Source organism: Gobius niger (genome assembly GCF_951799975.1).
Source record: "Gobius niger genome assembly, chromosome: 24".
NCBI classification, from domain to species: Eukaryota; Metazoa; Chordata; class Actinopteri; order Gobiiformes; family Gobiidae; genus Gobius; species Gobius niger.
This window is the reverse complement of record NC_136875.1, coordinates 11257940-11285105: the sequence shown is the minus strand read 5'-3', so window position 1 is coordinate 11285105 and position 27166 is coordinate 11257940. Positions and strand designations below refer to the sequence as shown.

The 27166-nt window shown below is 40.8% G+C and overlaps 2 protein-coding genes across 3 annotated transcripts; one reads left to right on the top strand and one right to left on the bottom strand.

The window, feature by feature from the left end:
* Nucleotides 1-445: 445 nt before the first annotated feature.
* ergic3 (ERGIC and golgi 3) lies at nt 446-27166 on the bottom strand. Of its 2 annotated transcripts, XM_079582331.1 has the most exons (14): nt 27003-27166; nt 24428-24498; nt 19965-20052; nt 19767-19886; nt 19393-19489; nt 17232-17397; nt 15284-15341; nt 9736-9750; nt 9108-9139; nt 7039-7135; nt 3207-3271; nt 2980-3116; nt 2821-2876; nt 446-866 (listed from the first exon to the last, which is right to left on the bottom strand). In XM_079582331.1, the coding sequence occupies exons 1-14, from the start codon at nt 27088-27090 to the stop codon at nt 787-789; spliced, it is 1170 nt and encodes a 389-aa protein (XP_079438457.1). In that variant the 5' UTR covers nt 27091-27166; the 3' UTR covers nt 446-786. The 2 variants fall into 2 exon arrangements, with proteins under 2 accessions (XP_079438457.1, XP_079438458.1); XM_079582332.1 differs by lacking the exon at nt 9736-9750.
* On the top strand, nt 4474-6908 carry romo1 (reactive oxygen species modulator 1). The gene is made up of 3 exons (XM_079582355.1): nt 4474-4613; nt 6442-6572; nt 6732-6908. The coding sequence occupies exons 2-3, from the start codon at nt 6442-6444 to the stop codon at nt 6838-6840; spliced, it is 240 nt and encodes a 79-aa protein (XP_079438481.1). The 5' UTR covers nt 4474-4613; the 3' UTR covers nt 6841-6908.

Here is a 27166-nt window from a genome sequence, read left to right as displayed (position 1 = left end):
ATGCAGTGTTCGTCCCTACGCAACGTCTTGCAGGAAAAAGGAAACTGAGAAAGTGTCTGTGCCGCTAAAGCAAAGTGTGATTAATTACGATTCATATTTTCAATCGCACAACTGTTTTCGGAAAGGAATGTGTACGCAACCATGGATACGGCTCAATCAGCAGCAAAAATCTTTAACGCACTCGGTGTAAACGAGGCCTGAAGGCGCCATGTACATTAAAAAGTTGCATTGTGCACCTTTAAATAATTTCTTAACCAGACTTTGGCATCACGTAAATACGGTTGACGAGTTGACAGCAGCCAAAAAACATCTTGTAAAGTCATAATTTGTGACGCTAGAACTCCCACAGTGGAAAATAATGAAGGTGCCTTTCAATTCAGAAAAGACGGTGCTCATTTTTCATCCCCTGTGACCCGTAGTTAAGTTGGATTCGCTTGCTTGAATTGAATAGAGTTAGATTGAGCCTGTGGAACTTTGTAGTGGAATCAAAAAACCCGATTCGAATCCGATTTAGTGTAATGACATAAAACAATCGCCTGAATCACATTGCGCTGCAGAGTTTTGCCGCCTTGTGGGGGGAGTGCTCCGCTAATCCAGGCTTTACGGTACGCTGTGTTGAAACGGGACGGATGTGGCTCTCGGGGACAGAGGCAAGTGTCCAGTGTTTACTTTGGGGACAGGGAACTCCCTCCCGCTCCCGCGCCCCCCCTCCTCTCCGTCGTCCGGTAAAGTCCACAAGTCTGTCCTGCAGTGCGTGGCTGGCGTTGCACCGTCCGTGGTCGTGTGTTACGAGGCTTTGCCGAGCTCTATCTTCTTCTGAATGGCCCGCGCCGAGTGGTAGATGAGGGAGTCGATCAGACCGGCGACTGCACAGACAAAAAGAAACAGATTTATTTAGTTTTTGATTTAAGCCCAAACCACAACTTTGTGTGTTTAAGCCTCCAACCCCTCGCATTTACCCAAGTACGTTTTCTCCAGTTTGACTTTCCCCAAAACTAAAAGCTTCTCGACTGGAGCTCACAGCCTAAAGGCCAGCCTCATTTCACAGACATTCTGCTGCCTCTCTGTCGCTGGTAATAACCATATGCCCCTCGGTCCCTCCCACCTTCACCCACTTGTGTAAATGAACGTAAGCACCAGTGACCAATAAACAAACAAGACATAATAAGCATATATACAATATAAAGCAAACTAACTTTACCAGGAAAGAAAAGAAGTTAGGCTGGAGTACAAAATAGCTCCAACACAGACCTTTTTCAATGCTTTTTTTGTTGTTACTTTTTTGTTTTTGACACCTTTTTATGCACTTTTTGGTCTCATTTGTGTTGCTCTTTTGTGGTTGTTTCTTTGTCAAGTTTTGCCACTTTTCTGTTGTACTTTTCATTGCTTTTTTGACGCTTATTTTGTTTTGTCACTATTTTGACCAAGCTCTTTCTGTTTTCTAGTGATGGCCAAAAACTCAGCACTCCAGAGCTCTTCCTGAAGCAGATGCTTGGAAACACGGAGCCTCTTTCAGTAACATCTGGTCACGTGACCGTCTCGAAAACTGCTTCATTCTGTGAGGTGTGTATCGTGACTTAAAGCAGGTCATCGGCTCAGAGCGTCTCACTGAGATGCCTTTAGCAGCGAGGCATAAACAACGGATGTTCCCCTCATATAGTGATGTAAATCATTACTGATAAATAAATGTGCTGTATTTCACCCATTTCCCATTTAACCATATACATGTGGAGAAAGTGGCTGTGGGACAGAATACATTTTATGTGTTACATATTTTCTTATTCTTTACAATGTCCTGCTTTTGAACAGATACAAAAGGAGGCGTGGAGCTGATTAGGCGAGGGAAACGTAAGGAGCTCCATCTACAGCAAATAGTGTCAAAATGAGCCCTGACTGAATGAAATAAAAAGATCCCCATTGATGACCTGCCTTTGAGCAGCAGAGCTGCAGGTGACTGAGGCCCCGCCCACTGGAGCTCCGCCCACAGACCCACGTTACAAAGAAAATGACTTATTTATCGGCCTATGATTGATTTGATCATTCGAGAGAATGGAAACATTGGCTGTTCTGCACTGGGTGTGGCTTCCTGATTGATGGGCACCACCCACTCTTTGGAGAAGATCTAAGCCACCTGGGCTGGTCCACTCCACATACACTGTGGTTCAAAGACGAAAAAAGAATGATCTGATGAAGGCTATGAAGAAACGTTATCCTTGATTAAAAATTGGACATCGGCTACTTGAGTGTGCGCTGCTGTTTTTTTTTTTTAGGATTTGATCAATTTGATTTAATTGATTTGATTCAAACATCAATATCAGGCTGCAAATAATAAAACTGCCACACATCTGTTAGAAACTTCTCTTGCACACATGATTGTGTTGGTGCTTGGGAGAGTTTCTGTTTATGAGAAGTCGCAATAATAAAGTTTGTCCACAAGAGGTCAGTGTTCAAACAGAATGAAGCGGCTCAGAGACGACACTTTTTTTGCTAGGAAAGCCTCAAAGTGTTACAAGGCTTCACTCGCCCATCACTAATGTTTTCCCTGTTTAAATACGGTAACATGAGTAGCTACACAAAATTAAACAAAAAGGGGAACTATGTTGTAAGGCGTAGTAATATCTTAGGAGCATTTTGAGTTACTACGCCTTGCAATATAGTACCACTTTTTATCCACTTAGAAAATCGACATGTTTAACTTTGTGTAACTATACTTGGAACGTGTCATGTAACCGTATTTAAATATGGAAAACGTGGAAGAGCTTGGTCGCTTCTAACTCACTATAATCGTAGTTTTCTTTGGAGACAATACATGGTACTGACCTGTAAAAACTCCTCCGATTATGGCACAAACTCCTGTTAGAAAATGTGTCAACGATCTGGACACAAAAAACACATTTTCAGAAAGGCAAGAAACAGCATTCTGTCGTTTCATACTCAAACAAAGATGTGCCAAAGGTTTTCCAGAATCCAACACGGTACCTTTGTTTCTCTGTGAATTTGACCATCATCGGAGACAGCTCGTATAAAACAAAGACTCCCGGAAGTCCCTGGTCCCCGATTAGACCATTAGCGACTTTTTCATGACGAGTGACGGAGAACTGGTTTGATTTTACCACCTGCAACAAATGCAAAAAAGTAATGTAAGTAAATGCAAAAGAAAATAGAAATGTCTGGTGATGTAACATTGATAGAAAAACTGGTCTCACCTCTCCGTCTGTTTTGACGTAGATTGTAGGAACTATTTTTACAAAATACTGGTACATCATCGAGGCTGAGGAGGGAAAAGAGAACATACAATAAAAGTGACGTACAGAAGCAAAACACCGGCAAAATATGAGCCTCTCAACTCCCACCGGAACCGAGCACATTTTCCCCAGTTCAACGATTAAAAAGTAACAAAAGTGATGGAATAGTGACGAAGAAGTGACGAAGAAGTGACGAGAAAGTGACGAGAAGGTGAAGAAGAGAAGACGAAAAAGTGACAGAAAAAGGACAAAAAAGTGACGAAAAAGTGATGAAGTGACGAAAAACTGACAAGAAAGACACGAAGAAGTGACAAAAAAAGTTATTAACCTCTTACCACCCGCCAAAACCAAATGCATTCTCTCCGCTTTGCCATTGTCGTCACTTTTAATTTCCCTTATGTGTTTTTGTCACGTTTTTATTACTTTTCTGCTGGATTTTTGTCTTTTTTCTACTGGATTTTTGTCATTTTTCTGCTGGATTTTTGTCATTTTTTTGCTGGATTTTTGTCATTTTTTTTGCTGGATCTTTGTCTTTTTTTTGCTGGATTTTTGTCTTTTTTTGCTGGATTTTTGTCTCTTTTTTTGCTGGATTTTTGTCATTTTTTGCTGGATTTTTGTCTTTTTTTTTGCTGGATTTTTGTCACTTTTTTGTTGAGTTTTTGTAATTTTTGTCACTTTTTAGCCCTTTTTTGTTGTGTTTACATCCTCATTTTCTTCTCGTTTTTTGCCTCTGTTTTGAAGAAGCTTTTAGATTTGGAGAATTTGGAGGGAGAAAACATGTTCAGGTGGGAGTTAAGAGGTTAAACAGTAACGAAAAAGTGCGGAAAAAGTCATGAAGAAGTGACAAAAAAAGTGACAAAAAGTGATGAAAAAATACAAAAGAATGACGGGAAAGTGACAAAAATGTATGAAACAAAATGTCAAAAAAGTGACGACAACACAGCAACAGTGTGAGGAAAAAGATTCTTCTAGATTAGTTTTATAGGTCTTTCAAATGAGACATTACACTGGCCTATAGGCTGTAAACTTTAAGATTTGGGTAAAAATGAACTGGAGAAAATGCCCTCGGTTAAGGCGGGGGTTAAGCGGTTAAACACATAATTTACTTGTAGCATCACAGCTTTAATTCTATAGGCTTTATAAAATATATCACAGGACATCAATGGCTTAATGGGGCAATTGTAATTCTAAGTTTAACCACAAGGGGCAGCCATTTTCTTTCCCTTCAGCTCTGCCTCCTCTGCGCTCTTCCACTTCCTGTGTTATGACTCGCAGCTAAACGGCATTTAAACACGACTCCGCAGACGAACCACCCAAATATTCAGCTCGGAACTGCCAGGACGCGCTTAGCAAACCTCAAGCGTCACGGTAAGCCGCATTTGCACCACGTTTTCAGTCACGGTTTGATAGAAACGCCCGATTTGAAGGTGAAACGTGCGCCTGTTTTCCCCCCGTCAAGGCCATACGTGACGTTAACGGCTAGTTAGCATGCTAGGCTAACCCAACTTTCCAGACCAATTTTGTGTCTCGTGATTTGTTTCACACGGCTCAGCATAACATTTTATTACACGTGTGACCACTGACAAAGGGTAGGATTGAATAGGTTGATGATTTTAGCCGCCAAAAGTCTAAATTTGTTTCAAACGTTAGCCTAATAGGGGTCGCACGTTTATCGATTAAATTACTTTATTACGTACGATGGTTACGCAAGCGCGTGACTGTTTGTCCACTGCAAACAGTAAGATGGGAGATAAATAATACACATAAAATACTGCAATAAAGCTGGGAAGAGCATAAGGAAAACGTGTGGAGTACACAATGTCCACAAGTGGGAGAGAACAGGCACATTAAAACATGAGCCTTTGCCAATTAATAGAGTTCGGGAAATTCCACAGTTGCCATGGAGATCCGCCATCTTTGCAGCTGTTAGCATGCATTTCCATTGACTAACATTAGCTATAAACAGTATAAAAAGTGGAGAAAATGGCCTGGTAAATACATCTAACTCACTGTGGTGTCCAAGTGTTTTAATGTGAACAATAACTCCAGTATTTTAACTTTTAAAATCTTTTAAAATTTATAATTGCTGCTAATCCCATAATGCTTAGCGATATGACGTCACATTCCCGAAATCTTTACAATAATGCACTAGTTTTGGCCAATAATTTGTTAAAACGGCAACATTAAACTCCATCAACTGGGCCTGTCAACAAATTTGAAGATCGATATATTGAAGTAGGAAAGTATTGCGCTAAAAGATTTTATTGACTCTACTTGATACTGTCAACTCTAAAGCATAAAAATGACAGTAAACCTTTGTTCTTTAAATGCATAATCATATCCTAAAACACCACACGAGCTGCAATAAACATGAATATAATGTAACTCAATTTGCTTCAGTTAAAGGGACTAGATGCAAATTGGCCATTTTATACTCACTACTGCCACCTCAGGTCATATTAAGCTCGTGCATGACGGCAATTTGGACCTGACGTAACAACTGTTTAAGTGACAGTGCAGGATTTTAGAGGCAGTTGTGAACAGGTCTGAGCTCATTCTACACCTTAGGACATGGCTGGAACATGTAGGGGGAGGAAAATACTGAATTTTAACATTTTAAACTCCATATAGTCCCTTTTAAACAAAGCTTTACTCAGAAAAAATAGGGGAGATATGCTAATACTCTCTGCTGAGACTGTTGCCCCGGATAAAGCAGAAGAAAATGTATGCTAATAAATGTAAAGACAAATATCGAGCCCAAATATATATTGTTTCTCTGTTATTTATTGAACGATAAGTCGATATAGTAAGTATTGTGGCAGCCCTACCATAGTCATAATTATCAAACTGCAATGGCTGCACATAAAACTGCTGTTTAGGCTGAAATGTACGTGGCTCAAGGCAGATTGTGCAAAACTGGTACCTATGATAGTTGGATTACGATACAGATAACAGAGCAATACTTTTTTATGCCTATACTAAAATATTTGTCATATAGAACCTTTAACAATGCCATAAAATAATTCATGCTGACCCAACAGGCATCAAAACTTGGTCTCTAAACATATTTGTATTTTGTTATCTGCTTTCAATGCTTTCGAAGCCGTACTGTATTGCTACTACTTTGTAAATCACCGGCTGCATTAAAGCAAACAGTACTTATGTGCTCTCATACTAATGCGTTGTCTCTCCGCAGATGCCGGTGGCGGTCGGGCCGTACGGACAGACCCAGCCCTCGTGTTTCGACCGGGTGAAGATGGGCTTCATGATGGGCTTCGCGGTTGGGATGGCGGCGGGAGCCATGTTCGGAACCTTCTCGTGTCTCAGGTACTGCTCGTGATCATTTTTTTTAATGTTTTGTGCTGCTTAGACTTTACTTTTCAGTCATTTATTTTGATTCAAATTTGCAGTGATCTATTGTGAGCTAAAAAGGAGAAGAATAAAAAATCTACCATCCCTCCTGTTAACTCATATTTTCCCCTTTAGGATCGGGATGCGAGGTCGGGAGCTGATGGGCGGAGTGGGGAAGACGATGATGCAGAGCGGGGGCACTTTTGGGACATTTATGGCCATTGGAATGGGCATCCGCTGCTGAGGACCAACAGTCACCCCCCCCCCCCCCCCCCCTTCTGATTTACCCCCTTTATTTACGGAATCGCCACAAACCTACGGGACTTTACCAAACGCCACATCAGGAAGACGTCTGTCCGCTGTCTGTCTCTCTCTAGTTTTGTCAATAAATGCACAAATGTGAAAGAGGTTTGTGGTTTGAACGGTTGTGTGAGCCTCGTACCTTGTGGCGCGGTCACGTTGGTGCCGTCCAGAGGGTTGACGATGCCTGGGTAGTCTTTACCAAACGACAGGTGTCTGATATTATGGGTCATGTTTATCTGAGGAAGGAAGATGGAAATTAAGGAGTTACAAGCTGGGAATCCTCTGGTAAACATTTTAACAAGATGAGCCTATTTCCTTCTGAAGCTCACAATTCCTTTTAGAATATATGGTATCTTTAAACAATAAACCATAACAGAAAGAAGCAACAGCCAGCTTTTGTTGTGGCATAAAACAAGGTCAATTCCTTAAAAGTATGACAGGTTTTAATGGTGTTGAAAATATTGCTTGGTTAGATGGAAAACATCTGTTGGAGGGAGGGAGGGATGGGAGAGGATACCGGGACAATTACATTTATAATATCGGGTCCATCTCCAATGTCAAAGTACGAAAAATGGGAGAAATTGAGGAAATTTTGTGTTAAATGGTGGAAATAGGGAAAATATTAAGTTAAAAAAACGGGGGTAAACATTAGGCAAAAACAGCTAGTGGGGTGAGCCAGCACTCGAAAGGAAGACGCAGTGTTTCTAATTTAGTTCTGAAGTTATTGCCGATTGAAATAAACAGTTCATGCAGTCAAACACAAATCGATTAATCGTTTAATTAAACCTAGTACCAAGTATTCATGGCATACGAAATTCTCACAGTCCATCTAATACAGGAGTGTCAAACTCATTTTGGGTCGCAGCCGCATATAAAAAAGAGAAAAACTGTAAAGCTGACGAAGAGCGAACGTGAAGCTAACGGAGAGCTAACGTGAAGCTAACGGAGAGCTAACAGCTGCTGTTATGACCCGCCCTCCCTCAGCCACAGCAGATTCAGCTCCTGTATTTTATTTAGGCTTTAGGCTTAAACAGGTGCTTTTTGCCTGTGATTAATACGGTCTTAATTGGCAGTAATACATAATTTTATAAGTGAATATCCTGCAAGTGACAGTGATATTGCAGATTTGGAAAGAAAGAGACAAGCAATTGCCAAGGAAGATGAATAATAATGGATTGAAAACACAAAATTTAAGCAGAACAATGCAAAAATATATATAAAACTATATAAAATCACTATTATTAATATGAAAAACTCAATTTCAAAAAGTTTTAACACTATTTTAATCATTGTTAGGATCAATTATAAGTTACATCGAACATGTTTAGAATTGTCCTTGTGCTAATTTATTAAAATGGTGAATTTTGATATTGTGTCTGGAGTCTATGCGACCAAAATATTGTCTGTGCGACCAAATGAAAAAGTTGGTAGCACCAGCGCTACTAAAATAAAAGTTAGTCTTGAGCCCTGCCCCCTATTAGCTAGAATGAGCATTCGGGTTATTCTTTAAAAATTCAGAACTCCGCACAGGAATGGGCTCGAGACTTACTTCTTTTTTTGTACATACTCTGGAATTTATGCTCTACAGGGGCCGGATTAAATAATCTGGGTCGTATGTTTGACACCCCTGATCTAATACTTTAGCGATTAGGAATTTCAATTTTACGCTGGTGTAAAGCAGTACTAAGTAACTCTTGCCCCTAGAGGCCATAAGCGCAACTGCAGGTGTCGTAGCAAGCGATTTTTTTTACTCATTAATTGTCCGTGAGAGTAAATACTACACTGACAGAAAAGACAAGGGAGAGAGGGATATTGTACACCCAATTACACAATGGAAATATTATTTTTTTCACTCAAACGTGGCTGTAAATACTGTTTAAGTGGTGCTAGCCCACAGTTAGCTTTGCCTGCTAGCATGTTAGCTTCTTCGTGACTCCATTAGAGTGTATTGGTCTCTACTTCGATGGCAGGAAAGTTGCAATTGTGGTTTTCTGGCCAGAGACACCGGGGGGAGATGAAAGACCCTCCAATCATTCCATTAACACTTATATTACCCCCAGAGGGACTACGGAAAGGATTTATTACAGTTAACAAGTTACTTAGTGCTGCTTTAAAGGCTCCAATATTGAGGTACAACAGTCAATATAACATGCACGGGCTTCACTTTAGGTTTGAAGAGTGACGTTCATGATTTCCAGATGCACTTACATTGTCCAGGCCAAAACTCTGAAGGTCGTGAACTGCAACAGACAAAGGAAAACATCAGACGAAAAAATGAATAGATAAAAACTGGATGAAACTGTTTACCAAAAACAACAGGCTTGGAAGATTTATATTGAAGACATGATCAAATGGGAGGGGGAGTCATTCATTTCATCAGGGCTGTAAAGAGGTGGCAGTCGTGGAACCTGGCCAGCAAGACTACTATTGAGCTGATGCATGTTTAATCAGCAGCCAGTTACTTTGTTTTAATGTTGGAAGACTGGCTTAACCCGCTGGACGACTGAGAATCTACATGGTTTTAATGGCTGGTAGAACACGATCTTTTAAAACCAACAAAAAGTCTTCTATTACAGACTTAAAAAGCTGCTCCTCCATCATAACGTTCTGCAATAGATGTGTGAGCTTTGCATTATTATTAATCAGAAAAATTGGAGTAAAAAGTTCTAGAATCACAAAACAAGTCTTAAACAAAAGGTATTCTGCTTTAAAAAAAAAAAAAAAAGAGCTTAAGAGGCTGGCCAGGCAAACATGTTTCAAGGGCGACCCGTAAAAAACCCCATCGGGGAAACAAAAGTGATAAACGGGATCAAAATCTGCAAAGAAAAGGACTTACTTTCCACAGCGTGCACTGCAGAAAGGAGAGAGAAGAGCCACTTTAATCAACCAGCAACAACAAACACTGTTAGAATGAACTCAAACTGGGGGGCAATGTGCAGCCCCCGAATAGATATCCTTAGCAGAAGTGAGTCTTGTCTCTTGTTTCTGCTGTAAAAACATTACAAAAACGGAAATCACAGAAGGAAATTAACTGCAGGCATTTCATACATTAATTTATTGTGGAGTTTGAGAATTAGTGCCGTGACTGACTTGATGACAATAGAAAAACACACTGGTTTTGTTAATGTAATAATGGCCTGAATTAATATTTTGAAGGACAACCTCAAACCAAAGGCAATTTCAGCGTTTTCTGTATGTAAGAGAAACGGGGTGTCCTCATGTGTAAAGGTTGCTGACGCCAAATGTGGGATTTATAAAACTCCTACTCGGCTTGGAACTTTGCGCATCTCCACATCAGCTCTGACCATGTCTTACGCTCTACGCAAAGACTGAAGTCAAGGGGAGAAGGCGACACACGTGGAGAAGTGGGGACAGATGAGGAAATGTTTGATTGCGTTGTTAAAGCAGTACTAAGTAACTTGTTTACCTTAATGAATTCTTTCCGTAGTCCCTCTGGGGGTAATACAAGTGTTTATGGGATGATTGGAGGGTCTTTCATCTCCCCCTGGTGTCTCTGGCCAGAAAACCACAATTGCAACGTTCCTGCCATCGAAGTAGAGGCACCACTACACACTAACAGAATCACGAAGAAGAAGCTAACAGGCTAACAGGCAAAGCTAACTGCGGGCTAGCGCCACTTAAACAGTATTTACAGCCAAGTTTGAGTGAAAAAAATATCTCCATTGTGTAATTGGATGTACAATATCCCTCTGTCCCTTTGTCTTTTCTGTCAGCGTAGTATTTACTCTCACGGACAATTAATGAGTAAAAAAACGTAACATGCTACGACACCTGCAGTGGCGCTTATGGCCTCTAGGGGCAAGAGTTACTTAGTTCTGCTTTAAATCCTACAGAAAATACAATGAAAAGAATTACATTCACACTTCCTTATGTGAGCAGGGAGTGGACAGGACGCGGCGAAGGACGTTAGATATTCATCATTGACATTTCATGCGTTTAAAGCCGTGCTTTCTTGTGCATGTGCACATTATAGTACATGGTCTCAACTTGTATAGCGCTTTTCCACCTACCGTGTTTTCCGGACTACAAGTTGCACTTTTTTTCATAGTTTGGCGAGGGGTGCGGAGCGACAAATATGAGATTTTTCCCCCTTTTTTAAATTCAAGTAATACTTTCACATGCCGCTAGAGGGCACTGCAGGCTAATCGAGCAGCAGAAAGAAAGTTTGGAGTGAGCGAGAGAGCGGAGGTTAATGCAATGAAGGAAACAAAACAAGCTAATCACGGGCTAAAAGCTAGATGGCCACAGCGAGAGGAACGAGTTCGCAGATGAGAGCTTAAAACATGCTGTTGGGAGAGGCTGGTCAACAGTGCAGTTACATCTCCATGCCAGGGAGTTGCCAAGGCGATTGATTTGAGTTTTCGAGAGTTTGGTATGTTCTTCATGCCATCAATGTGTTACGTTAGCAAACCGTACGCCTACTCAGCCTGTTGTTTTTTCTTCATTAGGCAATGTTTGACCAGTGCGTCTTATACTCCGGAGCGACGTATAGTCCGGAAAACGACAGGGTCCTCTTGTTAACTGCACACATGCTGAGCTGTGTTCGCCTCACCCGCATGAACACCTGACCCTCACGCTTTAGAGACATGTCTTTTTTCATCCTCTCCTTTTCTATCTACAATGTCAAAACAGCAAGAAGATAAAATACAAACATCTTACTGAACTTGATCTATTGCCAAAGATTTTTCCAAGACTTCATTAAGACCAACGAGTCATTTGTATTTACTGCTTCAGACGCCTGGCAACCCTGACGCTCGAAAAGAATCATGTGAAAAACCTGAATTGGTGCTGCTGTTAATTTCCTTCATACCACAAGTAAAAACATGCAACAGAAATGAATGAAGCCAGTGAGAAATACATTTTTGGTGGGTGAAAAAAGAATAATGGGAATGGAAGGAAAAACAAACGTAACTAAAGCTGAGCACAGCCTACACGATTTTGTCATTCTCAAATGATTTAATGAATGGCGGAGTCCACACGACACGACTGAATCTGTGTCCGGATTGGTCAACAGGGTCATGTGATCACTATCGGCACAACACAGTTCAGTGGCGCAGGTTCAAGTGAACTAGTTTATTAATTAAAAGTCGGTGAAACTAAAATAATGTAGCTGGAAAAGGTGTTTCTTGTGAACTTTTGATGATAAAATATTATGCTGTATGGTGTGGTTTTTGTGGGGTGGAGGACATTACTTAGTTGTTTGTGCTGCTGTTATGACAGAAAAGTAGCGTAGCCCTTTTCTTTTTCTTTGGGATCCGTTCTGTGCAAAGATCCGTTCAAGACACTCGCTCTTGTTTGTTTGTTTGTATACTTTATTGTCCCCATAAGGAAGTGCCGCGCCCGGGGACCCATCTCCATGATGTGGAGCCAGGCTGGTGGTCAGAATCACCTGGCTGGAGGATTCAACGATTGTGCATGTTTTTAGTGGTTGGGGAAACCGGAGGAAACCTACACAGACAGGGGGAAAGAAAGGCCTCGTCCAGGTGGGAATCCAACCTGGGACCTTCTAGCTGTGAAGCAGAGGCGCTGCCGTGCCGCCCCTTTTAACGTCCATCCATCCATCTTCTTCCACTTGTCCGTTGCCGGGTCGTTCACATTGCACCAGCCCCTTATGGCTCCTCCTGCAGGTGGTGGGTCCACAGAAGGACGGCCTCATGGTTCTAACCGGGCCTGTTGGTCTCTCATAAGGGGCCTCTGAACCGCTCTTTGTCTGACCCGTCACCTATAGGACCAGTTTGTCATGGGAGACCCTACCAGGGGCACGAAGTCCTCGACAACAGACCTCCAGGATCATGCGGGCGCTCAAACCCCTCCACCACGTTAAGGTGGCGGTTCCAGGAGGGCCCTTTTAACGTGAAATCTTAATAACGCTGGCCAGAAAACACATCACAATCTCTAAGACTCGAGCAATGAAAGGCAGTTTTTTTTAATAAAATCTTAAAGGGGGCCTATTATGCAAAATCGACTTTTTCAAGCTTTACATCATGTTATTAAGTCATTCCCTCATTAAAACCATGCCTGAAGTGTTGCCTGGGCACATTCACGTATTTTCGAGTAATCTGTAGAAACTCTGATGGCGGCCATTTTAGGGATAAAACGCCTGATTCCTTTAGGAAACGCCCTCGACCTCCAGGATACGCCTCCGACCTTTCGTCACCAGCCGAGTAACCAACCACTGCTCTTCAGCAGAACCCCCTCCCCGCAGTGTCTAGCCCTAAGACGTAAACAGAGTCATCATGGAGGATTAGCTCCATGTGTTGTGAACCGGAGCCACAGCAGACTTTTACAAAGACACACATCAGTGTTTCTGTTACCGAAACACCCAGGATTCAAACCGGTGACAAGAACGCTTATTTCAGCGGCTGGTTCTGCGCTGGGCCTTGATGATGCACAGAGCCTCCGGAGAAAGCTAATGCTAAGCTAAACCTCGAGTCATCACGTGAAAACGAAAAATATGCACAAATAAAGTCAATAAAACCACCACACACATAAAGAACCGTTTAACAATGATCTCACACGGAGCCAGGCTTGTTGATTTGGAAGTTTATTGCTCACATTTCATCTACAATGGGTCATAGCCGAGTGGTTTTCTCCCGGAGCTAACAAGCTAGCCGCGACAAGCTAACGGGAAAATTCACTGAATACAAGCATATTATGCATTGAAAACGTCACTAAAACAGGCAACTGCTTGAAGCAGCCTTTATGATGATCACACACTGAGCCTGGCTTGTTGATTTCGTAGTTTATTGCTCACATTTCATCTACAGTGAGTCGTAGCCGAGTGGTTTTCTCCCGGAGCTAACAAGCTAGCCGCGATAAGCTAACGGGAAAATTCACTGAATAGAAGCAGCATATTATGCATTGAAAACGTCACTAAAACAGGCAACTGCTTGAAGCAGCCTTTATGATGATCACACACTGAGCCGGGCTTGTTGATTTCGTAGTTTATTGCTCACATTTCATCTACAGTGAGTCGTAGCCGAGTGGTTTTCTCCCGGAGCTAAGGCACTATTAGCCGCGACAAGCTAACAACCTTCACCTTCACAACATTCATTGAAAACAGGCAGCATATTATGCACAAATAACGTCAATAAAGCCGGCAACTACTCGAAGCAGCCTTACGATGATCACACAATGAGCCTGGCTTTACACATTTGTGGTTTATTACAGACTTTTCATCAACAATGAGCTGTAGTCGATTATAACAAGCTAATGGGTAACCTCGAAAAACCACTGTCCACCTGCACAGATAATGTCCGTCTTTGAATCGTATGGGCTCCTGCAGATCCTGGTGTCGTCCATGGGGGTATAGTTAGAGATCCATAGGGCATGGCAGATGCAAAGAGATAGCCTCCAAACAGCAGTTATTTTTCAGGCAAGAGCCCCTTCCAAGCGTCCGGTGTGGAAGGTTCGTTTCCAAATAATATCCTGTGTGGCCATCGTTCACAAAGTGATAAACAGTAGCTCCTTTCCAACAATAAAAATTAAAATGCACCGATCGTAGTTTCAATACTGTTGAGACAAGCGCAGTGTTGTTGTGATGCCACAGACAGCGTGTGGAGGGGGCGTGTCGCAAAGGGTCAGAGGTTCTTAAAGAGACAGAGGCCTATTTCAAGTCATTTGCTAACGCCATTTTGAAATAGCAATTTTATACAAGGCAGTTATTCTAATTTACTGCATTGACAGACCAACAGAAGGTTTCGTCATCATTGTAGTGTGCTATAGACTGGTGCTATGTGGCTGAAAAAAGCATAATACCCCCTCTTTAATAAAAAAGAGGCTGCAACATTTTTAGTGCAATTAGCTTTGACTTTAGTGCAAAAAGCTTTCACTTGTGTGGCCTGCTCCGCTGTTGGGCTGATTCTTGAGTTTGTTCGTGGGAGTTCAGGGTAAAATTGACTGAAATCAGGTCCGGCTCTTTTCACAATTAAGATCCTTTTCCTGTGCGTCCAGAATCGGGGCTGAGGTTTAGGTAATCATAACACGATTCAAACGCAAGTACAGTCGTTGACCCCCCTCACGATGAGACACGACTCTCTATGACTGCCTTTAACTCGTCATGACTGAAAAGTATCGCAAAATCAGGCAAAAAAAAATCGTGTAGTGTGTGCTCAGCTTTGCACTGACTGACCAAAGAAAAGGTGACATGCCCTGATATTGGTTTGGATCGCATTTATCCAGTGATGTATTCATTTTTCACCAACTGTGATAAGTCAAACCCAGGTGGTGATGTTTATTTAGTCAGACAGTGCCCGTCCTAAAATGCACCGATGAAATACAAACCCGTGAGTGGATGATGTTTACATGAGCCAGTGTTAGTGAATGTGTGGAGTTTCTCACTATAGTTTCAAACTGAGTCTTACCGTGAACATGTGACTGCTGGAAACTCTTCCCTGGAGCAAAGTGGAAATTTCCTGCCACCTGAAAACAAAACCAGAGTTAAAAATTAGAGTGAAATATGTTTTATATTGTAAATTCTTTCGAAAGGAAGAATTGAAATCAGTCTCATCAGGTCGTCCATGAGGTGGTTTGACAGTCTGTGAAGTGAAAACCATTTCTGTGACGACATCGTGAAGCTCTTTAAGAAAATGTGCAGAGCAGTAAGTAAGGACATGGATTCAACCCGCCTCACCCGTCTGAATCACCAGGGACCCTACGCACTAGAGATGCACGGTTCGGCTTTTTTTCTGACCCGCACCAACCCGACCCGCCGTAATTTAAACCCGACCCACCCGACCCGGAGAAAAGGCTCTCAGTTTCCCGACGCGACCCGACCCGACCCGCGTACATTAAAAAACTGCTGCATGAGTCACGCTGCAGCTGGATATCACTCAAACGCGAGCGCGCCACGTGACCGCGAGTTTACAGGAGAATTAGAATTGATGATTTGTTTTGCTACTGCACCGCTGAGGAACCTTTGAAATCGCGAATGGACCTTTCAGGAAACGAGAAGCAGAAACTATCATGAGGCTTGGACAAGTCTTTCTGTCAAGTAAACAGAGTTTGGACTAAAGTGGAGCAGCTTTAACTTGACGCTACGAAGTTGCCCTCCTCAGGTCAGTAAGATGCTGTGTCTTTGATTTTAGTTTCACCTTGCCTCTTGTTGATGCTTTACTTTCATCACACGTGTCATTATGTGCTTGGGTAACGGCTATTGTGACGCATTTGTAGCGGTGAGTCATACAGATGTGATAGGCCAGGGGACATCTAAACATAACATAATGATACGTTTACCCCATGAAACAAAACATTCAACAAAATACATCCGGCTTTGTGTGACATTTATGGATAAGAATGCACTGTAGTAAGCCAACAATATAAGGGGATAAAAGTGCACTTTTTAACCCGACCCACCCGCACCCGAAGTTTGCCGTAATTTTGAGGTACCCGACCCGACCGAATCCGCTGGTTGACCGCGGGTTTCGGGTCGACCCGCACATCACTACTACGCACCGTAGTAGGCACCCATCACAGTCTCTTCAAGGACATGCCTTCAGGAGACTGCGGAATCCACGGGCCAGGCCCAATCGACTGAAGAACAGTTTCATACACCAGACTCCCTCCCTGCGCTTCCACCCCTTAATCTCCGCCCCCTCGCTCCACAGCACGGTAGTACAGCGGTTAGCACTCGTAATTCACAGCTAGAAGGTCCCGGTTGGATTCCCACCAGGGACGGGGCCTTTCTGTGTGGAGTTTGCATGTTCTCCCCGTGTCTGCGTAGGTTTCCTCCGGGTACTCCGGTTTCCCCCACCACTAAAAACATGTACAAAAGGGGGAATCCTCCAGCCTGGTGTTTCTGACCACCAGGCTGGCTGCACATCATGGAGATGGGTCCCCGAGCGCCGGCCCACGCTGGCAGCTCACTGTTCCTACAGGTCGCCCCAGCAGCATTGAGGATGGGTCAAATGCAGAGAATTAATTTCCCTACGGGGATTAATAGAGTACAACCTTAACCTTAATGAACCAGAGAATGAACCATTTCGATTAATTTTGAAATGAATAAACAAATAAAATGTTATGATATAATGTAAAATAAACAGGTTTACAGCTTCACCACGACCTGAAAAACACACTTTGAGCAGAACGGCTCAGAACCGATATATCATTGGATTATGGCTTTAAAAATATGGTTTCGCATTTTAAAAAGTATTCAAAAGTCGTCAGGAAGTACAACAAAACACTGGAACCATAGAAGAAGAAACAGCTGGATTAAACCGGAATATTCAAAGCTGTGTAAATGAAGACTGGTCTGAGAGAAACACAAAGTAACACTGCCTGCAGGTTTAGGATGAACACGTGCTGAGATCATACCTTGTTGACCTCCAGGAAGCCGTAGACCTGGCAGCCTTCGTTCTTCTGCTCCTGCATCTTCTGACTGAAGCCCTCTCGTTTGCACTGTTCGATGGTGTCTGCGTTTTTAAAGGCCCAGCCGCGCCTCCGGTACGCCTCCCGCACGTCATCACACGTGTTACAGCATCTGGAGGAAATTACAGACCATTAATCAACTGTACCAGGCACTATAACGTGTGGACAAGTGAAGTCTTCATTGTGCAGGGGGTGTTTACGGGATGCTGCAAGTCAAATTTAATCCATAATATTGTTATTTGCAGTGTTAATTTTGACAACATGTTTTATTTTAGTTTTCGTCTTTTCACTAAAATTTAATTTAATTTTAGTCAAGATTTAGTCAAAAAAAACTTTTCAATTTTAGTCTAGTTTTAGTCGACTAAAATGAAGACTAATTTAGTCGACTTATATTTATAATATTCATTATAATCATATTTAATCGTGGTCCTCGACTTCATGGAACTGTTTCCACATGAATAAAGCACAAACCTGTTCATTTGGCAGTGAATTTAAATGATCTGAGGCTCTTTCAGACGGTCAATACAAGTTTGGATGATTTTTGTCTCTTCTTTTCATTTTTTTTTGGTCTTATTTTACTGACTATAATATCTGGACATTTTAGTCATAGTTTTAGTCTCATGAGAAAGTTTTAATTTAGTTTTAGTCCAATTTTAGTCGTCAAAAATATCACTTTGACTAAAATTAAGACTAAATATTTTTGTCAACGAAATTAACACTGTTTTTTTGAAAGAAAAAAAATGAAATGGATTTCAGGAAGTGGCGACGGTGTAAACAAGGACAACTGGGGTCATCTCTTAAAGCAGTACTACGCAACGTGTTTAACTTAATAAATCCTTTTCGTAGTCCCTGTGGGTTTATGGGATGATTGGAGGGTCTTTCATCTCCCCTGGTGTCTCTGGCCAGAAAACCATGTTTGCAACTTGACCGGAGTCACCAATACACACTAACAGAATCACAAAGAAGAAGCTAACATGCTAACAGGCAAAGCTAATGTCACTTTAAACAGTATTTACAGCCAGGTTTGAGTGAAAAAATTATAATATTTCCATTGTATAATTGGATGTACAATAACCCTCTGTCCCTTCGCCTTTTCTGTCAGCGTAGTATTTTCTCTCCAAGACAATAAGTAAAAGAATCCCAACTTGCTACGACACCTGCAGTTGCGCTTATGGCCTCTAGGGGCAAGAGCTACTTAGTACTGCTTTAAACTGCAGCTCTCGTGGGACTTTCGTGGCCTGCATTGTTTAGTATCTATCAGTAATCTACGTTATTTAGTCCTTATAAGTGTTTCAAAATTCCAGGAATTTTCAACGTACATTTTCCAAGGGAATTAACAGGAATTTAAAGGAAAGGACTGGACTTTATTTGCATAGCGCCTTTGACACACATGGTCACAGAGCGCTTTACATGGGACAATTTACCCCGTGATGGTAAGATGGTAAGGGGTATGTGAGAGTGAGAGGTTGGTGGTGGTCAAAGGGGCCAATCACCACCAAACACTCGCTCACATACACCCTAATGTACATGTTTTAGTGGTTACAGGAAGCCGGAGGAAAACCTACGCAGACACGGGGAGAACATGCAAACTCCACACAGAATTTATGGGAACACAACTGAAGGCTGCTTCTTTACAGACACACATAAACTCAAGCATAAACATTTGATTTGATAGTAATACACTGAAAAATCTCTCACAGCAGGGATGAAAAGTCCCTTCTTCGCTGCCTGACATCAGGGTTTAAAGAAGACAGTGTATTAGATTGCATTTTCTCAATGGAGCAGACTCATTTCATGATCGTATCCATCTTGTAAATATTCATTAAGTGTGTGCAGTTTTACAATATTATATAGTTTTAAAAGTGTATCATTTAGGTTTAATGCAGCCCACACAGAACCCGCCCACTCTATGCATGTTTTAAGGGTCAAAAACATAATTAACAGAGCTATTAGTTCACCAATCGTTTATTCACCAATAAAAATCTGAAAATTCCCCAAATTTCCGAGCTGAAGTTCCCATTGAAGTTTATCAGGATTTTCCCGCCCCTTTGTAACCCCAGTCCTGGGTAAGTCCGGGTTTGCAGCAGCTATTGTGGGGTTAACTCACTTCAGATCGTCGGTCTCGGCTCCGTAGCAGCTCTCGCACCGGTTTGGGTCCAGCGTACTCGGGTCAAACACTTCACCGTTATCTGCTTTTCCCAGCTCTGAACACAACACAGGCAGTTAGACAGCAACTATGGGCTTTGAGGGGGGGAAACAATCACTGTGCATTTTTAGATCACTGTTTAGAGCCGGTTGAGATGGTGTATTCCTGTTTAAAAGTCCCATAGATTGCCTAATACTTTACAAATGTCATGTTTTATAACCAAACTGTCCTGGAAAATGATCATCTCTGTTCTAAGCTACAAATAGACCCCCTTTTATTTGCTATTCCTTGATATATTTTAGTCCATTTGTTAAAGTAAAACAGCAGAATGGTACCGTGTTTTTCGGCCTCGTCCGTCACTGGCAGGAGGTCTTTGTCGAGCCTCTGTTTGAAAAGATTGTGCTCGACGTCCAGCTGCTGCTCTCCGGCCACGTCCATCGCGTCGATACTGAGATCTGAGCGAAGGGTTTGGACGTTTAAAAGATGAACATTTGGTCCAAACTAAAAAGGTCCAGAAAGTGACTTATACTTACAGGCACAGGGCATATGAGGAAACAGCACGTCAATGTTAATCTTGAGTTTGTCTCCTCGAGAAGTGTCCACATACAGCTCTGGGTGAACCTACAGGGGCACAGCACACACCAGTGTTAATTTTGACAACATATTTTAATTTAGTTTTAGTCTTAGTCTTTTGACGAAAATGTAATTCGATTTTAGTCTCGTTTTAGTCCCAAAAAAAATAAAATCTTCAATTTTAGTCTAGTTTTAGTCGACTAAAATTGCAAGTAAATTTAGTCGACTAAATTTAAGACGAATTTAGTTACTTTGCATTGATGATATTCATTATAATCATATTTAATCTTGTTCCTCTGCTTCATGGAGCTGCTCCACATGAACAAAGCTCAGAGCTGATCCTTTGGCAGTAAATTTACATGATCTGAGGCTCTTTTAGACGCTCAATACAAGTTTGGATGATTTTAGTCTCTCCTTTTCATTTTTATCTAGTCTTATTTTAGTCGAACAAAATATCTGGACATTTTAGTCATAGTTTTAGTCTCATTAGAAACTTTTTATTTAGTTTTAGTCCAATTTTAGTCGTCAAAAATATCACTTTGACTAAAATTAAGACTAAATATTTAAGTCGACGAAATTAACACTGGCACACACACTGCATGAACCATAAGAATATCTACAACTGTCTTAATCCAGGTGTGAGCTTCGGAACATTCATTCATGCTCGCAGATTGTGGCTGGAACATGAATGTAAAATAACATAACAAAATAACATCTGACTAATTGAACCTTGAAAGTTATGTCTTAATCCAGATTGAACTGCACGGAAATAAAACCTAACAATAACAGACAGCGGTTTATTGTTATAGTAGTTTGCGAAGCTGCACCAACAATACACGTTTAGCCAGTTCCCTGCCTTGCACAGGCCTACAGGCTGTAAACTAAAATGCAATAAAGCGCGAAGAAGCGTAAAAAAAACCCATGAAAAAGCAATAAATACACAACAAAAAAATAACAAACAAATGTGACAAAGACGCGCCGGAAAAGCAACAAAAACACAACAACAAAAGTGATGAAAACGTAGGGGAAAAGACACCGCCTGAAAAGAGGAAGCATTCAGGGCGATCATCACCAGCTGTGGTTTGAAATGCCTTCCCTGAGCCCAGGCATTCGGATCAGAGGAATCATACGCTTCAATAAACATATGAAAACACCATGTGGGCGCATAAACAGTTTCGTAGGCCTTAGCTTTCAAATTATCATCATTATGTGTTTATTTGATATGGACATAATAACAGCATTGGACAAACCAGAGACATTGTTTTTAGTGTTATATCAAAAAAACGCTAATTTGCAGCACTTGAACAAAGATGGGAGACACATTTGAGGCGTTGCATTGCCCTACAGTCTGTAAACGCCAGTCAAGACGCTTTCAGATTTGGGTAAAGCTGAACTGGAGAAAATGTGCTTGGTGAATGTGGGGGAGAAGGTAAAAACAGTTCTTTGTAGGTGGCGGTTTTAATTTTTTGTGGTTATATTGATTAGCTAAAATGATTGTAAAGTAGGGCTGCAGCTAACGATTATTTTGATAATCGATTTATCTACCGATTATTTTCACGATTCATCGCTTGGCTGTGAAAGGTGCACGGAAGCTGTATTTTTTCAATTTTTTGACCACATAAAGCAAAAGTGGCGCCGCTTGAGGACATGTTGATGGAGTAAACTTAAAGTAAACATTTGTAGGAGGCTCTTTGTGCTAATTCTGCCTCTGATTGGACGAGACAAAGACAGATATTTATGAAATTTACAATGTACAAAACACTGCAGACCCTAACTTTAAAAATAAAGTAGGTTTTCATCCAAAATACATAATTGTCATGTCATTTTTGCTCTATTTTAGTCTGTGTTTACTAGAAAACGATTAATCGATTACTGAAATAGTTGACAACTATTTCAGTAATCAATTAGTTGTCCATTAATCGATTAGTTGTTTCAGCCCTATTGTAAAGCCTCTTCAACTACCAAACTAATCGTGGTTACAGGACCAGGCCTAACCTGACAAAGCCCTTTATTTTTACTTTCAAAGTTGGAGAATGGAAATACCTGTAAAACCGGTTTCTGGCCCTTCAAATATTTAAATACCCAACATTCACACTCTTTAACAGAAGCCTTATCTTTGTGCAGGAGAAGAGTCTTTGTTCAAAAACTCATCCAACCAGTTCTGAGACAAGTGCAGAGGAAACGCACAAACTAAAGCCAACATGATCTCACTCTGGCTAACACCAGACTGTTGTCGAACTTCACAGCAGTCTGGGGACCATGGCCGGAACTTTCACATGGATTTGGGAACCAATCACAGAACGAGGAGGGACGGCGAGACGATGACGCGCTATTCGACATATACGGAAGCTTGTGGTTTGTTTACGGATAAAAATAACGTTTATTTACGGATCCATCATGACAGTAGCGACTCCATCTTTCGATCAACCTTTGAATGAATGAATATGAATGAATAATCTTTTATTCGGACCATAAACAAAACATTAAAACACAAACTCGTACGACCTCAAAATACAACATGCCTTGATTGTGGCAGTTGTGAGCTCAGTTTCAGACGTGCAGCTCAATACATTTACATCTTAGTACAAACAATTTTGTTTTACCTTTTGCACCTTTGAGATTAGGCTGTCCGAAAAGGAGTGGGGGGAAGTAAACACTTATTTAGTCCCACCCCTTTTAAGTACTGTCAGTCTCTTTTCATATTTACTTTTTACTTTTTAGGCTTCCTTAAAACAGTAATTTGAGCACTGTGATCTAAATCAAGTTGTCATATACAGTGTGAATACTACCAATCAACATCAGGTTTGCAACAGCTGAACATGAAAAGTCAGAGATTTTCTTCCGATACATACTTTGAGAATATCCATTCTTTGTATTGATATTTAAACTGTCTGATATTTGGACATCGTTTAAGGTCTACGTGTAATTTATTCCATATTTTAGGACCACAAACGGACACACAGAAACTTTTTCTGTATGTCCGGGCATGGGCAATTTTAAAGTGATCCAAGCCCCTTAAATTATATTTTCCTTCTCTTTCAGAAATCAATTGCTGAATTTTTAGAGGTAGTTGCTTATTTTTAGCTTTGTACATTAATTGAGCAGTTTTAAAAGTTATCATGTCTTGAAGTTTTAGAATCTTGGCTTTAATAAACAGTGGATTGGTGTGGTCTCGGTAACCAGCGTTATAAATTGTTCTTATTGCTCATATTCTAAATAGTTAAACTCGTAGGTTTACAGCGGGTACGTCATACGTCATCTGATACGATATGAATGGCTATGTCCACGTACAGACACATATGATAGACATTCAGGCTTCCAGTTTCTTTTACAGTTGATTTTAAAATCCTTCTTTTTGTTTTTAAAGCCCTCAATGGTCTTGCCCCTTCGTACTTGTCTGAACTTTTAACTATTCGTGACTCGGGCAGATCCTTGAGGTCGTCAAACCAGCTCCTGCTAGAAGTGCCCAGGACCAACACTGCAAAAAGTATCAAGCATTGGCTTAAATGACTTGAATTGAGGAAATGTATCCTGTTTTTGTCGGTTTTCACTCATTTAGACACTTTTTCTGATCGGACCAAGTTTACTTTGCTTGTTTGAGGACATTTCAGACCAGTTCTAGGGTAAATCTCGTTTGAAATAAGAAAGTAAAATTGCCAATGAGATAAGACCAATTTTCTTACCCCATTGGCAAAGAAAATGACCTGAAATAAGGACGAAATGTATTGAAACGAGTCAGAAACATCTCAGAACAAGTGAAATAATCTAGGTCAAATGCTCAACAACTTCTTAACTAGTCAAAACAACTAAAATTTGTGTCATTATGCTCAAATTGACATGTTTGTACTGATCTAGTTAATTACTTTTTGCAGTAAAGTACAAGCGCTGGGATGATCGGTCCTTTTCAGTAGCTGGACCCAGACTCTGGACTAAGCCGCCCCCTGATATGCAGCATCACTGACTTTGGCCTTTTAAAATCCAGGCTCAAGACGCATTTATTGAGACTGGCTTTTAACACCAAGTAGCACGGCGACACTTTTAGTACATTTTATCTGTTTTATTGTTTGGTTGTATGAATGTTTTTAATGGATTGTATGTGGTTTTATTGTAAAGCACTTTGGTCGCCTTGAGTGTTGTAAAGGGCTCTATGAATAAAATTTGACTGATTTGATTGATTCAGAACAATAAACTCCTATGGACGATCGATTTTAGTCCGGGCTTAGCTGCAAATGGAAGTCACAGGTTGAGAGTTTCAATGAGTAAATCACAAAAACGGCAGTTATGCAGCCAGAACAGTATCTTTGAGTCTTTTGTCTCCATGAGGCCATTTGGTGCTGGGTTGTTATAGAAAATCCACTGAACTATTTGGCAGGTAAAAACACTGTAACTACTATAGGAAAACAAAGTAAAGGTCTGGACTCACCTCTTTCGTGAGATAATACTGCAGTTCGGACATGAAGAGGAACAACATGATCACTCCACTGATCAGAGTTACTGTCAAAAACACAAGACACGTCATTAGGTGCAGATCTTTGACAACAAACCTGAAGATAAAAATAATCAAGACAGTCTGGTTTTCACAGTATCACAGATTTTGTTTACAATAAAAGTCCCCATCTCCGTGTGAAGCGCTTTGGGCGAAACAAGCTTCCATTCAGCTGCAATTTCCAAATATTTTATTTATGTATATATTTGTTTATTTGGTCGACATGTTAATAAACAAACACGGGTCTCATGCATGTAAACACGCCACACACGGGCTAATTTCCATCCGTCATCCCCCACTTTTTAGTGATGGGGAAACCGGAGACACAGAGGAAACGCAGACACGGGTGGTACATGTAAACTCCACACAGAGAGGTCCCGTACAGGTGGGAATCGAACCTGAGACCTTCTAACGGTGACGCACAAGTGCTAACGGCTGCGCCACTGAGCCGCCCTAATACACATTAATACTAGTAGTGTGACAATATATCGTTTTCCGGTGTATTGCAATATTTTGCGGGGCGATACTGATACTTTTTATTCCGATATCGATACTTTTGATGACGTCATACATATTAATGAGCAACGTCAGGCATATTAATGAGGCAGCACAGTCAATAGAGGCCAAGAATGATCATGAACTCAGTCAGGACAGCAGGGGGCAGCACTGCAGTTTTAAGCACTGGGACCAAACACTGTCACACAAGTACATTTTAATGATGTTTGTAAATCAGGGATCATTTATAAAAGTACATGCAAAGAAATATAAATGATGAAAGGTTAAAATAAAGGTTGAAAGTAGTATGTTGTTGTTGTTTTTTTATCTTGATGTATCAGATTATTTTTGTGCAACATATCGATTATCGCAGTATTGGCGTATCGTGAGATAATCGTTATCGTAAGCCATGTATCGCGTATCGTATCGTGATCTACCCAGAGGTTCAACCAGTGTTAATTTTGACAACATATTTTATTTTAGTTTTAGTCTTTTGAAGAAAATGTAATTCGATTTTAGTCTAGTTTTAGTCAAAAAAATATCTTCAATTTTAGTTTTAGTCGACTAAAATTGCAAGTAAATATAGTCGACTAAATTTAAGACGAACTTAGTCGACTTTGCATTGATGATATTCATCATAATCATATTTAATCTTGTTCCTCTGCTTCATGTTTCTGCTCCACATGAACAAAGCTCAGAGCTGATCCTTTGGCAGAGGATTTACATGATCTGAGGCTCTTTCAGACGGTCAATAGAAGTTTGGATGATTTTAGTCTCTCCCTTTCATTTTTATTTAGTCTTATTTTAGTCGACTAAAATATCTGGACATTTTAGTCATAGTTTTAGTCTCATGAAAAGCTTTTAATTTAGTTTTAGTCCAATTTTGGCCGTCAAAAATAACACTTTGACTAAAATTAAGACTAAATATTTTAGTTGACGAAATTAACACTGGTTCCCACCTCTATTTAAACGGATGTATTGAAGTAGGGCTGCAAGGTTTTGACAAAAAAACACATTTTTCAGACAAATATTGTGATTTTTATACTTGATATATTTAAATGCATAAGCTGCTAAATTGATGAGTGAAGGAAGTCATGTTACTTTTAGGCAAACAACATATTCTTGCTCAAATTGCCCCACATTAGAGCGATACACAATAATCAACGTTCCAAAAGTAGATTATTGTTTTATGCAGACAGCGCCCTCTCTTGGAGGAGTTCGGCTTCCAGCATTCTGAGTACCTCTGGGGGACAGCCACGTGAATAAGTCCAGGATGGAATCACAAAACTAAAAACTTTAGAATCTCCTTTATGGAAACTCAAACTCAAATCTGTTGCAGCTGAACCCGAGACGGCAAAGCTCGACAATTCTGATCCCTGAACATCTATCACTCAGATGTTTTTAATTAAAGGTTTGTCGTCCAAGAAAATTATATGTAAAGTGAAATAAATAGATACATGAATGGATAACAGAACAAAATAAGTAATAATTTATGATATTTTGAGAAACATCCGAACACGTGACTGATTATCCATGACACTTCTATGTACTGTCGCTCATAGAAGAAACATATTTTTGTTTCTTACGTTTTACACATTAAGGAACCTTTACTGGGAGCTCCTACCACTGCAATAAAAAATAATAAGGTCAAGTCGTGTGTCAACGGTTCCAGTCAAACAATGAAATAATTGCTCCCATTACTTCCCAATGGCTGAAATAGATCATCTTTTTTTATACCTGGTAATTACACAACATAAATCACGTGAGTCAATTCATTGTTCAGCTCTAACTCTAAACCTTATTTTTAAATCAAGCAATGTAGTCTAGCAAATGCAAATGAACTCCCCCCCATTCTTTTGACTGTGAATCGCAGAGCCAAACATCGCCATTCATTTCTGTTTGGATATTCAGCGATTTAACAAGAAAACAGCCGGTTTGTATCAGCTAGCTATGTTGTTAGCCACCAAATGCTAACAGCCCGTTTTGTGATTTTCTCAGGTAATTTTTCAGAGCTTACTGGTCACTCCACCCCACGTCTTCACTCGGAAATCCTCCAGAGTCTTGGGGTAGGCGTCGAATTGTTTGAGTTTGTTCCAGGCGTCCATTTTTGAGCCCCAAAAAACCACCTGCGAGACAGCGGAGTTGCCGACAGATGACAGCCTGATGCGCCTCCGAGCAGAG